Source organism: Glycine soja, chromosome 11, assembly GCF_004193775.1.
Source record: "Glycine soja cultivar W05 chromosome 11, ASM419377v2, whole genome shotgun sequence".
Lineage (NCBI taxonomy): Eukaryota > Viridiplantae > Streptophyta > Magnoliopsida > Fabales > Fabaceae > Glycine > Glycine soja.
In genome coordinates, this window is record NC_041012.1 from 4,311,796 (window position 1) to 4,325,398 (window position 13,603).

General features: G+C 31.8%; 1 protein-coding gene across 1 annotated transcript; it reads right to left on the reverse strand.

Annotated features, from left to right (window-relative positions):
* Positions 1-5,295: 5,295 nt before the first annotated feature.
* On the reverse strand, positions 5,296-7,129 carry LOC114374050 (cyclin-dependent kinase inhibitor 7-like). The gene is made up of 4 exons (XM_028331644.1): positions 6,504-7,129; positions 6,273-6,328; positions 5,849-6,019; positions 5,296-5,711 (listed from the first exon to the last, which is right to left on the reverse strand). Exons 1-4 carry the CDS (start codon positions 6,822-6,824, stop codon positions 5,642-5,644), a joined length of 618 nt encoding a protein of 205 aa, XP_028187445.1. The 5' UTR covers positions 6,825-7,129; the 3' UTR covers positions 5,296-5,641.
* Positions 7,130-13,603: the final 6,474 nt, after the last annotated feature.

Sequence of the window (13,603 nt, forward strand, 5' to 3'; positions counted from 1 at the left end):
ATTCTTAATCAAGAATAAAACGACCAAATGATGCATAAGAAATGTCTAAAAATTTACCCCATCCAGAACTACATTATCTAACTATTCTTCAAAGCATAATTTAATGAGAAGCAAACAATTAAGTACCAAAGAATGATAATAGGACTCAGAGAAGCAGAAAAACCGTGTAACCAAGTAAACTAGAATGCTATGGCAAAATATGAAGAGTAACTCCACAAAAAAAAAAATTGTACTGGCAGGTATCCACAATAAAATGTAGAACAATTCATGCAATTATTTACCTTTGTCCAAATAGGTACGAAGATAAACATGCAATTATTTATTTCTCAAATCAATTTAGATTTATTGACAAATCTTGCTGCCTAGACTCTCATTTTACAGTTAGGTTAAATAGATTTTGAACACTCTAGAAGTCCAATAAGAAAATTGGCACAAAATTTAAAGTTATATATATATATATATATATATATATATATATATATATAAGATTAATATTTATGCACGGGTGGTATAACTGTCATATGATGGATTGTGATTAAATAAGTGTAAAATTTTTTACACTTGTATAATTTTTTTCTCTCTCTACATATAATGTACTTGACTGGTAAAGTGAAGATGATAGTTAAGGGGTATTGGAGTAAGCAACATGTCAAAGAACTTGTCTGCAAATTTCCCATAATTAAGTACTTTTTATATTTAAAAAAACATTGTTTTACAAAGTTAATATACTTTTGGCACTTGTTAAGCTGATTCTTGTTACTATTATAGAACTAAAATGGCATTCCAATGGACTTTAATTAGGGGTTTAAAGAAGACAAGAATTAATTAGATTCATTTTTATGTTGGCATTGAATGAATGGCCGGATGACGTATGCAAACTCTTTTTTTTTTTTTTTTACTGATAAAAGACCTTAATGATAATCTCCCATTATCAAAGCATAATTAAGTTTGAAACTGCTTGGATAGTCGATCCACAAGGATTGCTCAAGTGTTGTAATGAATTTTTGGGAGAAAACCTTAAAGATGTTGTACGCTTGTTGTGCAATCTTGGGGAGTGTTAAACAAGAATCCTTGCAATTGAATGTTAATAGTTTTGGTAATATTTTTTTTATAGGAAATATCCAGAGAAACTAAACTAAAAGGTAGGGGTGTTAAAGAAAATTGAAATGAATTGAACTATTTAATAACCAAATTGAATCAAACCATAAAATTGAACCATTTTTATATATAAAAAAAGTTGAACAAAATTGCTTTTATAAAAAAATTGAACCAAACTGTTTGAGAATCTAAATGAACTGGACCCTAAAAACCCTCCTACTTTAAATCTTTCTTTTCCGAACAGTGCACAAAAATAATTCAGTTTGGTTTAAAGCACAAATTGGTTCAAATTTGAGAAATTAGTTTACTGAACCAAAAAAAAAAACAATTTTCCAGTTCAGTTAAGTTCAAACAAACCAAGAAAATGTGCACTTTATAAATTTCTTATATTTGTTGTTATCATATATATAAATGCTCACCAAAGTTAATTTAATACTTGTAAATGGAAGGATACTATTTACATTGCCACATATCACAGGGGTTAAACAACTATCAAATCTATGCAGCTAATAACTAATCACAATTTTCCTCATTTTTTTTAAAGTTGTGATTAAGTACTAGTTGGAAGGTAATTAATTAGTGATAGTTAATCCAAATATTTCTGCAGACATTACAATCAGTCGTCCGATAGAGACACCCAACCAACAAAAACTGCGTGGAAAGTGAGTGTAAAGTAGAGAACAGCTAAAAATAATTAAAGACTACAGATGTACAAGGTAGAAGGTGAGGAATAATATTTTGGAGGAACACTTGCTAAGTCAATATTCCACGTGGGTAAAGAGTGACCCAAAGAAGCATGAAAAGAAGCGAGAAGTGAAGAGAAAGGAATAGGGCACGAGATCCAAGAAGAATAGTGCCGTACCCAATGTTGTAGATGTTTGTGTCCACTGCCAGTTCCTTCTTTAATACACCCTTGTCCTAGTGTTGTAGCTCCCACTATCATCACTTGTTCAACTTCCACAACAATAATAATATTAATATATGCTTCCATTTCTTTGATCTTCTTCATCAATCATCATCACCTTCTTCTTCTCCTCCTATTCGCCTTATTAGTTTGAGCCTATAACCTCCCGCAACCCGAAACAGACACTGCTCCTATTCTCTCTAGCTATCTTAACTTAGTCTCTGACAGTCATTGCACCATTTTAGAACCTTTCTCTATCAACCGTTGATGTTTCAAATCAGCGTACATTTGAATGATAGGCCTCGCAAGCCTAACTCATTTCTCTCCTCTTTATGATCCAGCATTGTTTCCAAAAATATATGTACATAGAATCAATTAAAACTTGGGTTTTAAACTTACTAATATTTGTTACTAATTGTTTAAAATAAAAAAGGTGACATATACGAATTAAAAAATCTTACATATTACTTTTTTCTTTAAAATATAAAATATTTCTTTCGATTTTTATTTTACATCTCATTTTTTATTTGATAGGTCTTTTATTATTATATATATATATATATATATATATATATATATATATATATATATATATGAATTTTGTTAATATACTTATACTGATAATTAAGACCTTGTATGTTAATAAATATTTGTGAAATTTATTAATGTAGACACTTTTATTTTTTTTAACATGAGCGTGTTAATAAGTTATAATTAAAAAATATCTTAAAATATGTCAATAATATAATTTATTATTATATTCATATTAAAAAATAATGTTATATATATATATAGATAAATATGTGTGTGTTTATGTTTATATTTCAAGTGCCCACATCCAGTTGTACCTTCAATCTTCGTTTTAGCTACGGTTTACCATTTTAATCACACTTTGCATCTTTAGATCGTACTTCCCTCTGCTATTCCCTTCTCTCATTTCTTATGGCTCAGCCTTTCCACAACATATGTTAGGTTTTTATTGATCAATTCAACTGAAACATATTGTTAACCCATATGGCATGTCTCCTATATATAATAGGATCCTATGTAATGTAATTAAACTCACCCTTTTCATTAATAATATCAATATCAATAATATCTCAGTCTCGCCTACTGCTGACACCTATGTTATTATGCCCACATCTGTAAATGGCACCAAATGTTATTTTAACCAACGAGGGATGTTGTCAAGATTATTATCATACAGGTGCCTTCTCTCGGCAACAATAAAGACACCGGGACAAAAGAAAATAATTAGTAGCCATGAAATTGTTCAAAAAGAAAATCATGTACTAATCTGGATGTGAATAATGTTGACCAGTTTTACGTACATTGTACCTAAGGTTGCGAATTGTGTTGTTAATTATTGGTTTAACACGGACTGCAGGGTGAAGGACAAGTATGAGTTGTGGATAAACAATATTATACTATTTCATCTGTGAATTACATTTTGAATCATCAACTTGTCGTGACACGTGTCATATGACAGAAGAACAAATATTGACAAACATCCAAATAGTCTAATAAATCCATTAGCCATTCGCTTAAATTCTTTTTAATTAATTATTAAAATAATAAAGTAATATTTAGTCATTATAAAAAGTCACGTGGGTGGATGTTGGATGAGTTGCTTGGGTGGTACGTGTATCAATACTCATAAAAGAATATCCGGGGGGGGGGACCTACTTGATAATTAAGAACTTATTATATCTTGCATTAATTTGAATTGGGTTTCTTGTTTTCTTGCCTTACCCATGCCTGGTTATAGTAACAATGATTTCGCTATTCAAAAATAAATATTATGGGATAGGATATAATTAAGCTCTGAAAGACACGCAGGGCACAACTTATGACCCAACAAATGTTAAATAAAAAGTGCCACGCACGTACCATATATAATCCCACTGAAATTCAACATGTTTTATTTACATTGGCTTCTAATTAAATATGAGTTGAATGTGTGTGTGTTTCCTTTCTTTATTTGGGAGGAGAAGAAAACCTTACATTAATATCTACAAGTGCACATGTTATGTTACTAGGGGTAATTAAAAAGGGAGGGTAAAAGTAAAGGTCCTTGAAAATTAAAAAGTTAGTTTCTAAGAATCAAGATCCTCCTGGCCAAGGATATCAAATACTATTATTCTGATACTCTATCCGAATCATATATATACTCTTTGATTCACAGTGCAATGATTATTATAGCATAACGGAAAGCATGCGGCAGTAGCAAGAGGCACACCACACCACAAACACCACAAGGTGCAGGGAATCTCAATCCTCACAACAATCAGTCAATCACAACCATGTACTGCTACTGCTGCACTATCTCAGTCTACCTTAATAAGCAGCCTAGCTTGCTTCTACGTCGTGACAAACACGTTCCTCCCGCGCTACATGGCAAAAAATTATTATAAAATTGCAAACCCAAACGACGGCCGAACAAGGTCACACTCACACTAGCTACTAGCTTCGATCTCTACGTCCCAATCTGGCTATGCAGGAGCAGGACCACAACTCCATAACACAAGTATATACCACTCTTCATCACCCCCACCCATTCCTACCTCGTTTATTCCTCTCTCTTTATTTAATTTTTATCTCTTTTAAATGGATATTTTCCATTAATGTCAATTATTAAAATTAAACCCAACTATTAATAATGCGCGTCTCTCTTTAATGAAAAATTTATGGACTTCAAATGTTGATGATCAAGACCAAAAACTTCCCGTTTTACTATCAGATAAGAAGAAGCGAGAAAGTGGTGGTACATGCGGAAACAAGAATAACAATTAATAATAATATTCGATTTTTTTTTTTAAACTCCGGTACCTTTATTTGTTGTACTTGTGAAAGTGGAGTGGATTTTTTTCCAAGATTGGAAGACTCTCTCTCACATGGGGGGTGGGGGGATTATAAGATCAGCCTTCTCACCCTCTCAAACACGTGCCCGTAACTTACACGGCATGGTGCGTGTTCTTGCCTCCTCCCACGCCTAACAACTAAACAAAACCTTGGCCTCCCCCCTCTTCCTACTAGCTACACGCCCCACCAATTTCACTTCTCCATTTTCTCTATAAGATGATTACTCTTCTTCCTTGTCTTATTTTGTTTGTTTTATAATTTTTTCTGATAAACATATAAAATAAATAAGGAATAAAAAAACGAAAAGAAAGAGAAGACATAATCATACATTCACTGACTTTGGTGTACTCTCTCTTTAAAAGCGAAGTTATAAACAAAGAAACGGACACCGGATTTTAGGGGAGCGTTTAGAGCGAAAAACGAGAGAGAGGTTGAAGTCTGTAAAATGGAAGCGTTTGTTCTTCTTCACCAAAGGGAATTTACAGTATTTTTCTGCACAAGCTAGCTTTAAGCTGCTCTCCGTACAGAGAACAAACGAAGCTGAATTCATTCCTGTTTACCCTTAACCAATAACTAACCACACCGAAATAAATATAAAAAAGCTGTACACCAGATCATAAAAGAGTCTTGGCTGGTGTAAATTAAAAAGATAATTTAGATTGAAATCAAAGACCTAGACTAGACTTAATTAACAATATATAAATAGGCCAAAATGACATGTTCAATTTGATCGGAGCTTTTCTTCTTCGATGGCGATACGAACTGGGACGCACACGTTCAAGGCTTCAACTGAACCCACTCGTAGCGTCCTTCCAGCGGTACGTCCTTAACAATATCATAATTGTATCTGCAAAAGAATTTTTTAATTGAAAGGAATGATACACTAATTATGATGCCAAAAAATTAAAAAAAAAAAAAGAAAAATTAAGAAGAAACAGTAAAGAGAGAGAAAGAAGAAAATTAATTCCACTGATTTTAACTTACCTGTCTTGAAATCGTTTCTGAATGTCTTTCTCCGAGGCAGCGAAGAATTCCTCGAGCTCCAATTCGGTAGGCATGGCTTTTGCCTTTGATAAGACACGGTGAGAATTGATCTCCATTGGCTCCGGCTCCTGAGAATTCTCGCGAAGCTCGCTGGAACGTTTCATCTCTCTCCTGCAATGGCAGATACAAAAAATTATTATGATTCAGAACTGTAGGTAGAATGTGTGCAGTGCACGAATATATATACACATACGAGTTGGAGTTTTGAACGGAAGAAATTATGACTGTTGAGACATACTATAATTTAATTTATTTCGTGCGTTTCGAAAATTTTGAAATGAGAATTCCACCATGAAATTAAAACTGACCTGGAGTAATTTCAAAATTAAATAAATAAATAAATAAATCAGTTTCATTCAAACACCTCTCAATTTCATGACCACCATTGCACGTCGACGTTTCAACTTGCGCGCTCTCCACCTGTTAAATAAAAGGAACGTTGAATGAATGCGGTGCATTAATTTAGGTGAAGGAAAAAATGAATGAGCGAAAGGCTCTTCACTAAAGCGGTAAATTAATTAAAACGAGTGTTCAATTAGAAAATCTACAAGAGCAGTAAAGCCTAGTAACAAAGCGAGTGCTCAATATCCATTACCTCCAGATCTAAGAGCTTGATCCTGTCCTGATCGAGGCCAATGGATCCGTTGCTGGAGCAGCAAGACGCCGGAATTTCACTGGAGGTAGGGCTCAGGCAGCGTTGCTGAACCATCTCCGGCGACACCGGCTGAACCATCTCCGTCACCGTCGCTGGTTTGACAGCGGAGGAAGAACTCGTTCTCGGAGTCTTGGAGAGTTTTGGCTCTTGGTTAGTACTGTTGCTGATCTTCTTTCTCTTGGATGATGGTTCAGCAGAACTAACAGCTTCCATGGCTAATGCGGCTTGGGCTCGTGTCCTGACACCGACCTGAGCAGACATTGATGTGCACACTCTCTGTCTCTTTAAGTACTAGTTGTTGTTGCTCTTGCGAGCGATGACAATTTCCACACACACACTCACTAACCCTTCCTTTTTCAGGTGTTGCTGTGCTCGATGCTGTGCTGTGCGTTTTTTCGGGTTTTGGTTTTTGCTAATGTAAGAGAGAGAAACTAGGGGTGAAGAAAGGAAAGAAGGGAGGAGTGGCGTGAGCGTAAGTTGGTGCGCGCGTGTAGTACGGAGAAGACGAAAATTGTGATAATGACGAAAGGGGTTCAACGGTTGGGATTGGGTGATTGCTTTTTGTTAGTGGTGCTGGCAAGGGTATGTGTAGTGTGTTTTGCATCGTGGTGGTGGCCCAGTCACTGTTAATAGTGACGGGGAATCTAGAAACGGGAAATCTGACGGCGCCGTTATATGGCCTGCGCCGAAGCGTGACCGAATGAACAACTGACACCTCATTCTAACTCATGAATTCCAAAGGGGATTAAGCTTAGGACAAACCATGGCTGAGCTGGGATTAGTCATTGCTGCCCAAAACAAGAATCATGCGGTTCTGATGAAAACAATCATCATATATTTGCGTTTTTTGTTGCAGAATTCCGTTTGGTGGAGAACCGGTCTCAAGCAAAATAATTGTGTTCAAAACCCATTTACGGATATATCCTTCACATGAACACTGAAACGCCAAAATGCCATTCAATACTACTCCCCACCATTATCCTGTTTGCGTTTCAAGTACACCCGGTTTTGGCGTTTCTCCTCCTAAGCAATTCAGTTATACAGATATACTACTTGCACACTTCATTTTTTTCCGCTTGGCTTAGTCATGAAGGACCTGTAGTTACTACTTAATAGATACTACTCTACTATAACAATTCTTTGTACCGAAACAAAAACAAAAATAACAAAACTCTAAAATTGATAATCTCAAAGCTAAGAATGCTTTATTGAAAAAAGAAGATTAAATCAATATTTACTAATATAATAGGATACCTCTCGTTAATAAGTGTCCCTGGATACAAATTAAGAAATAAATTAATAAAAAATTCTTAAACAATGCATCTAACTATTTAATTTAATATTTTTTTTTAAAAAATGTAAATTATATTAAACCTAAAATGATACAACAATAAATAGGGTATACTCTGTCGCTAGAGAAAATCAAAAGTCTTTCTAATATAAAAAGACCTATATGAAGATGTTTTTTTTTAGAGTAATTAAGTAGTAGGAACATTTATTCGGCATGGTACTAATTCTAGTCCAGTTTTAGTTCAAATTAATACATTTTAATTCAGACGAAATTAAACTTGACTTTAATCAGGATTCAACTTCTTACACTGTTAAGTAAATTAAACATTTGCTTAAAAAAGTAAATTAAACATGAAATTTAATTTAAGAAATCAACCACATATTGTAGTTTAACATTTTATTTGCTTATACGTATGGTATGTACGTAGACTTCGTGATTAATACACTGCTTCCTGTTATTTTTATTATTATTCTACCAGTCAACACTTAGTGTATTTATCCTTTTGTCATCTTAAACTTTTCTAGGATAAAATAGTTTGCTGATAAAGTAAATGTGACAAACTATATTGAGTAAAATCATAAAATTAACCTAGAGTTTGCTAATAAAATCGAGATCGTTAATATATATATATATATATATATATATATATATATATATATATATATATATATATTTCTAATTATTTTCCAGCTGCGATAATGTTTTAGCTTTCCATGTGTTGGGAGGGAGGCAGATTTATTTTCTTACAGCTTGTATTTCCTTTCTAGTGCTACACATTCAATTGATGACAATAAATTTTTGAAATGTGTATAGAACAAATTAAGTGTAGGAGAAAAGAGCAAGGGGACATGACACACATGGTCATTAATTAATTTAGGACCATTACGATTATGTATGTGAGGTAAGTATAGATATTAAATGTATAGAATAGGATCAAATATATGCATGTTGCAATGTGCATCTACTACATACACGTGGGTCACGAAGATCAACTTCCATGAAGATATGTCTTTCTTCGTATACCATCCATACCTATTACTTTTAATGCTCATCCCAAAGTTTATACAACTTTTTTTCTCTTTCTTTTAACTAAAAGAGACCGGTTTAAGGACGTTAGCCAGATAAAAGTATAGATATTAAAATATAAAATAAAAATATATGAACCAATAAATATTTAATATATATTTAAAATTACTTGACTTGACATGATTTTGATATGATCATCAAACGGTTAAGCGAAGTTGATGATCTCGATTATTAAAGTTAAGTTTTCTTTTACAAAGTTGCTATGCTTATGGTGCCAAGACTCTTCCTTTCTATAAATACTTTTTAGTGATTTCAAGCTTTTGATTGTCAAAGATATTCAATCACTACATTTAACTTCAATTGACTTTGATTATTTAAGCATATTTTCATAGATAAATTAAGTAACAACACCTTACTCTTCACTCATTTTTTTCAACCGATATTTTAATTAATATATGTATATATATATATATATATATAATTTATTTTTTGTATATGAAATATTTTTTTTAGTAGTGTTTCAAATTAAAGCCTGGTGAAACCTGTGAATGTTGGTGAGTGGGGAACGGAAGTTAAAGTTAAAACCAGGCCCGGAAACCCAAGGGAATGAAAAGGAACGTGTCCTTTACCATCCGGTCATCACATTTTCCACAAAAATGAAAGCAAGCTTTTTTCTTTTTCCTGTTCTTTATTTTCTTGAAAACTTTTCTATTGATTTATATTTCTTGTTAATTAATTTCTTCGGCTCCCTTTAATTTGTTTTGAACTTGAACTTGAATGATCTTGTGGTGGGATGTATTTTTTGGATGGCTCCAGTTCCAGGGGCCCATTCCATGCACTCTCTCATGTGTAGACAGGCACAAAGTACCATGATTTGCATGCAAGGAAAGGATCAGTTACAAAGCATTAGATGACAAACTCCAGATAAATGAATAAATTAATAATAAGTTGTAAGAAATTGACAAAAAGGAAACCTAGAAATCCGTCACGCAGTTACCTCAGTGGGTAGAGAGGTAATATGAGCAAATCTCTACAGGCAGATCCCTGCTCGAAATGTACATGGTTTGGATTTGAGAAAAAATAAGTTAGAACTATTTTTAAACTATATAATTAAGTGGGATTTTACAAATGAATTTAAAAAATAATTTGATTTGGTAAAATTGATTTCAAGCTATTTTTAATTAACTGGTTTTAAAATCAATATTTTGAAGGAAAAAAAACAATTTTAGTTAAAAATAGTTTAAAATCAGCTTTGAAATTAAAAATTCACAAAAACAATAATCAATTTCGAGACTAATGCTGATAAAAAAAAATTGAGACCAATGAGAGCTTATCAAGTGAAAACTCTTGATTATTGTGAGAAATGAGAATTTAAAATCTAAGTAATATAATTATTCATTGATGGTTAATATTATAAGTTGGTTAGTGATCACACAATCTGTAACAACACATATTTTTAGTTCTGATTTCTTATAGTAACAATAATTATCACTTAATAATTCCCTTAAGACACTAATTAATTATAAACTTGCTTTAAAATTATTTTTTTCACCAAAATTAATTTCAATTAAAAATGGTTTTAAAATTTATATATATATATATATATATACAATTTTTGAAATTAGTTAACTAAATTATTTATTAAGAAATATACTGGTCTAGTTTAAAAACTAAGTTTTGTTTAGGTTATCCTTAAAATTTGTAAAACTCATCGCACAAGTGAAAAATCCATTAAGCAAAGGTAGCAATGCCAACCAAAGATGTTACAAATAATATGTAATTGCAGCAGTTATAGCAGTAGAAGCCACCTCAACTATCATCTTACGATCACGCTCATCACTGTGATTACTTTGATGATCAGGATCATGACAAGAATCTAACTCACTAGTTATTTAAATTTATATATATTATAATTTTTGGGATATTTTACTAAAATATTTATTTATATATTTTGATTTCTTATTTTTATTGTTCTTTATAATTTTATTTAACTAAATATGTTTTTTTGTTTTATTTTTATTTATAATATAATTGAAATTTGGCAATTTTTAAAATATAAAATCAACTAACGACTACGGCCTCAATCATTGTAATAAAAAATTCTATTCATTTATCAAATGCTAAATCATCAATAAATGCAACAACTTGATCCTTTAATGAATTAACTTATCAGCAACTTCACTTCTTAATCAAAATTTCTTTTCAGCACTTTCATTTCGAACAAAAATTTCACCATTAAGTAAACTCCTGCACTCGGTAAAATTTCTCTATATATAGATATATCCAAACCTAAATTCATACTCATCGGCTTTATGAATAGAATTTAAACGAAAATCATTTAATAAATAAAGACTCTGGTCTTGTAATTCACTTTTACAGCTCCACATGAATTTAGATTTTAATATCATTCAATAAAAAAAAAATTAATTATCATTCACAAATTAATTGTCTTTCTTAATTCCACAAAACATTTAAGGTAGAAGGAAATTTAAGATTATCTAAATAGGAGTTATCGTACACAAAAGGAAGATGATTCACTTTTATAAGATTAACGGGCAAATAATTATCATTAATATATATGTTCATCTAGATCAATAGATTTTATTTGAAGTATGTCCGACCATCTTTGTGCATGTGGCAGTTAAAATTATCTTCATAAGAACAGAAAGCTAATGGTTTGAGTTGTGGAATTACGTACCTTCCTATATATAAATAACGGGAGCTTTATAGTACTAGAACTTTTCTTTCTCTTGTTATTATTTTATGAGATGATTAACAAAGAAAAGAAAAGGACCTACAGTCATATATAGCATACAATACTATAACTTTCCATGCTCTCTAACGTTGGTAGTTGATGCACATACACTTTCAATAGCCAGCTAGCACATGCCAGTGCAGTGCTCCATAGCCACGAAGAACTTTACAATAATTTTTACAAGGAGATAGCTAGTGGTCCAAGATCTGAAACATTGGAAAGATATGATGGAGAAAAGTCAGAACAGTCTTAGTCTTATATGACTTGATAAGTGAAACAAACTGGCACGACGATGGAACATCTAAAAAGGTGGATAGCTGAACCCTTCAGGACCATTATTAGCTAGCATTCTGCCCAAGCTAAAGGGCTAATTAACACCTTCAAAGAGCTTAATTAAGTGCTCCCTTATTTAGTAAAATCGATCAATTTTTAAGTAGTTGAATATAATTATAGTATTTAAATCAAAATGTGCATAGTGTGTGTAAGTGTGTTTGCATGGGGGGGGGGGGGGGGGGGGTTGGTTTCACGGAGACTCGAGTAATTTCAATAGGAGTTTCTCTCCCTATTGAGCAACCCATAAGAGTTACTCTTCCCATTAGAGAGCAACCTAGTGGATCCCACATATATATTGGAATGCTTTAAAAAAGTAACCGATCGCGATTATCCTCTAAAATTCTGGGGCGTTCGATTGTAATATATATAATATTATATTACCTTTAATTTATCGTTGAAATTCTTTTTGGATGACCGTTGCCTCTCACATTGACAATTTGCAAAACAAATACTACCAAGGCATGCATTAAACGATTGCACCACGCTGCAACATGAGTTAAATGAATGCAACAGAATGAACGTGCATCTCCTGTGTAAAAACTCCATTTTAATAATATATTATTTTGTGTTTTTTTATGTATTTTTTACATATTATAAATTTTAATTTTTTTTATTTAATTAAAATGTAGTATGTATTTATTTGTTATTTAACAATTGACATTCAATTATATTAAATTTAAATTAATATGAATAATAAAATATAAAAAAATAGATAAGTTGTGGTATCTATTTGAGAACTTTCAGTGAATTTTTTTATTAAACTCTATAAAAAATAATTACGTCAATATGTTGAGCAATAAATTGTGATAAGTGAATATAGTAAATATCTTCATAACTTCAATCATTAAGATAAATATATTTTCTTATATTATCTTTGTATAAATTGATTTCAATTAATGTTCGTACAAAAAAAATGCATGTTTCTTCAGTTCTCTCTTGTAACCAAAAAATTAAAACAGCAAAATCGTACTTAAATTTCTAACAAAACAAGTACATGTTTTTTTTTCCTAATTTGCACAAAGTCGTTGATAGTAGAAGATAAAATTGTATTTTATATAAATATAAAATATTATTGAATGAAATAATACAAGTCACGTTAATGACGGCTCAAATTGCACTACACCAATACTAGTATCTTGCATGAAATGACCCAGAAACACTGGAAGAATGGGTGCGTGGATTTTTGTGCACACGCAGCCAAAAAGCTCATTGATTACAGGTTGCAAGTGCGTACTAATGAAGGCAGCCAGATACTAACAACACAACACAACACCCACCCGCAATCCAATACCTGCACGGCTGCACCAACCATTGACATTGTTGCTGACTCGGTCATGGATTTGGTCCCAGCATCACATTTTAATGGATAAACTTTTTTCAATGGAGTTTTTTTATTGTATAAATTAAAATGAAGTTATACATTTTTATATCAAAACCTTTCATTTAATTTCTCTAAAAACAAAAATGCATAAATTAATTTTAATTTTAGACCATGGAAGAAACTTATATTTGTATGTGTGTGCATAAATTAATTTATAATTCTCGTTTCTTTCCAAAAAAGAATTTTTATCCGATATGTTTCACACACATATACACATAAAAGTTAGTTCTTAACAAAATAGTTTCTCTTAATCT

What these genes read in the sequence shown, in the direction of transcription:
- LOC114374050 (XM_028331644.1), bottom strand. Translation starts at nt 6,824, where the DNA reads ATGTCTGCTCAGGTCGGTGTCAGGACACGAGCCCAAGCCGCATTAGCC. An exon ending in TCAAGCTCTTAGATCTGGAG is followed by an intron (nt 6,329 to 6,503) that starts GTAATGGATATT and finishes TTTATTTAACAG; the next exon opens with GTGGAGAGCGCGCAAGTTGA. An exon ending in GGTGGTCATGAAATTGAGAG is followed by an intron (nt 6,020 to 6,272) that starts GTGTTTGAATGA and finishes CTGCCATTGCAG; the next exon opens with GAGAGAGATGAAACGTTCCA.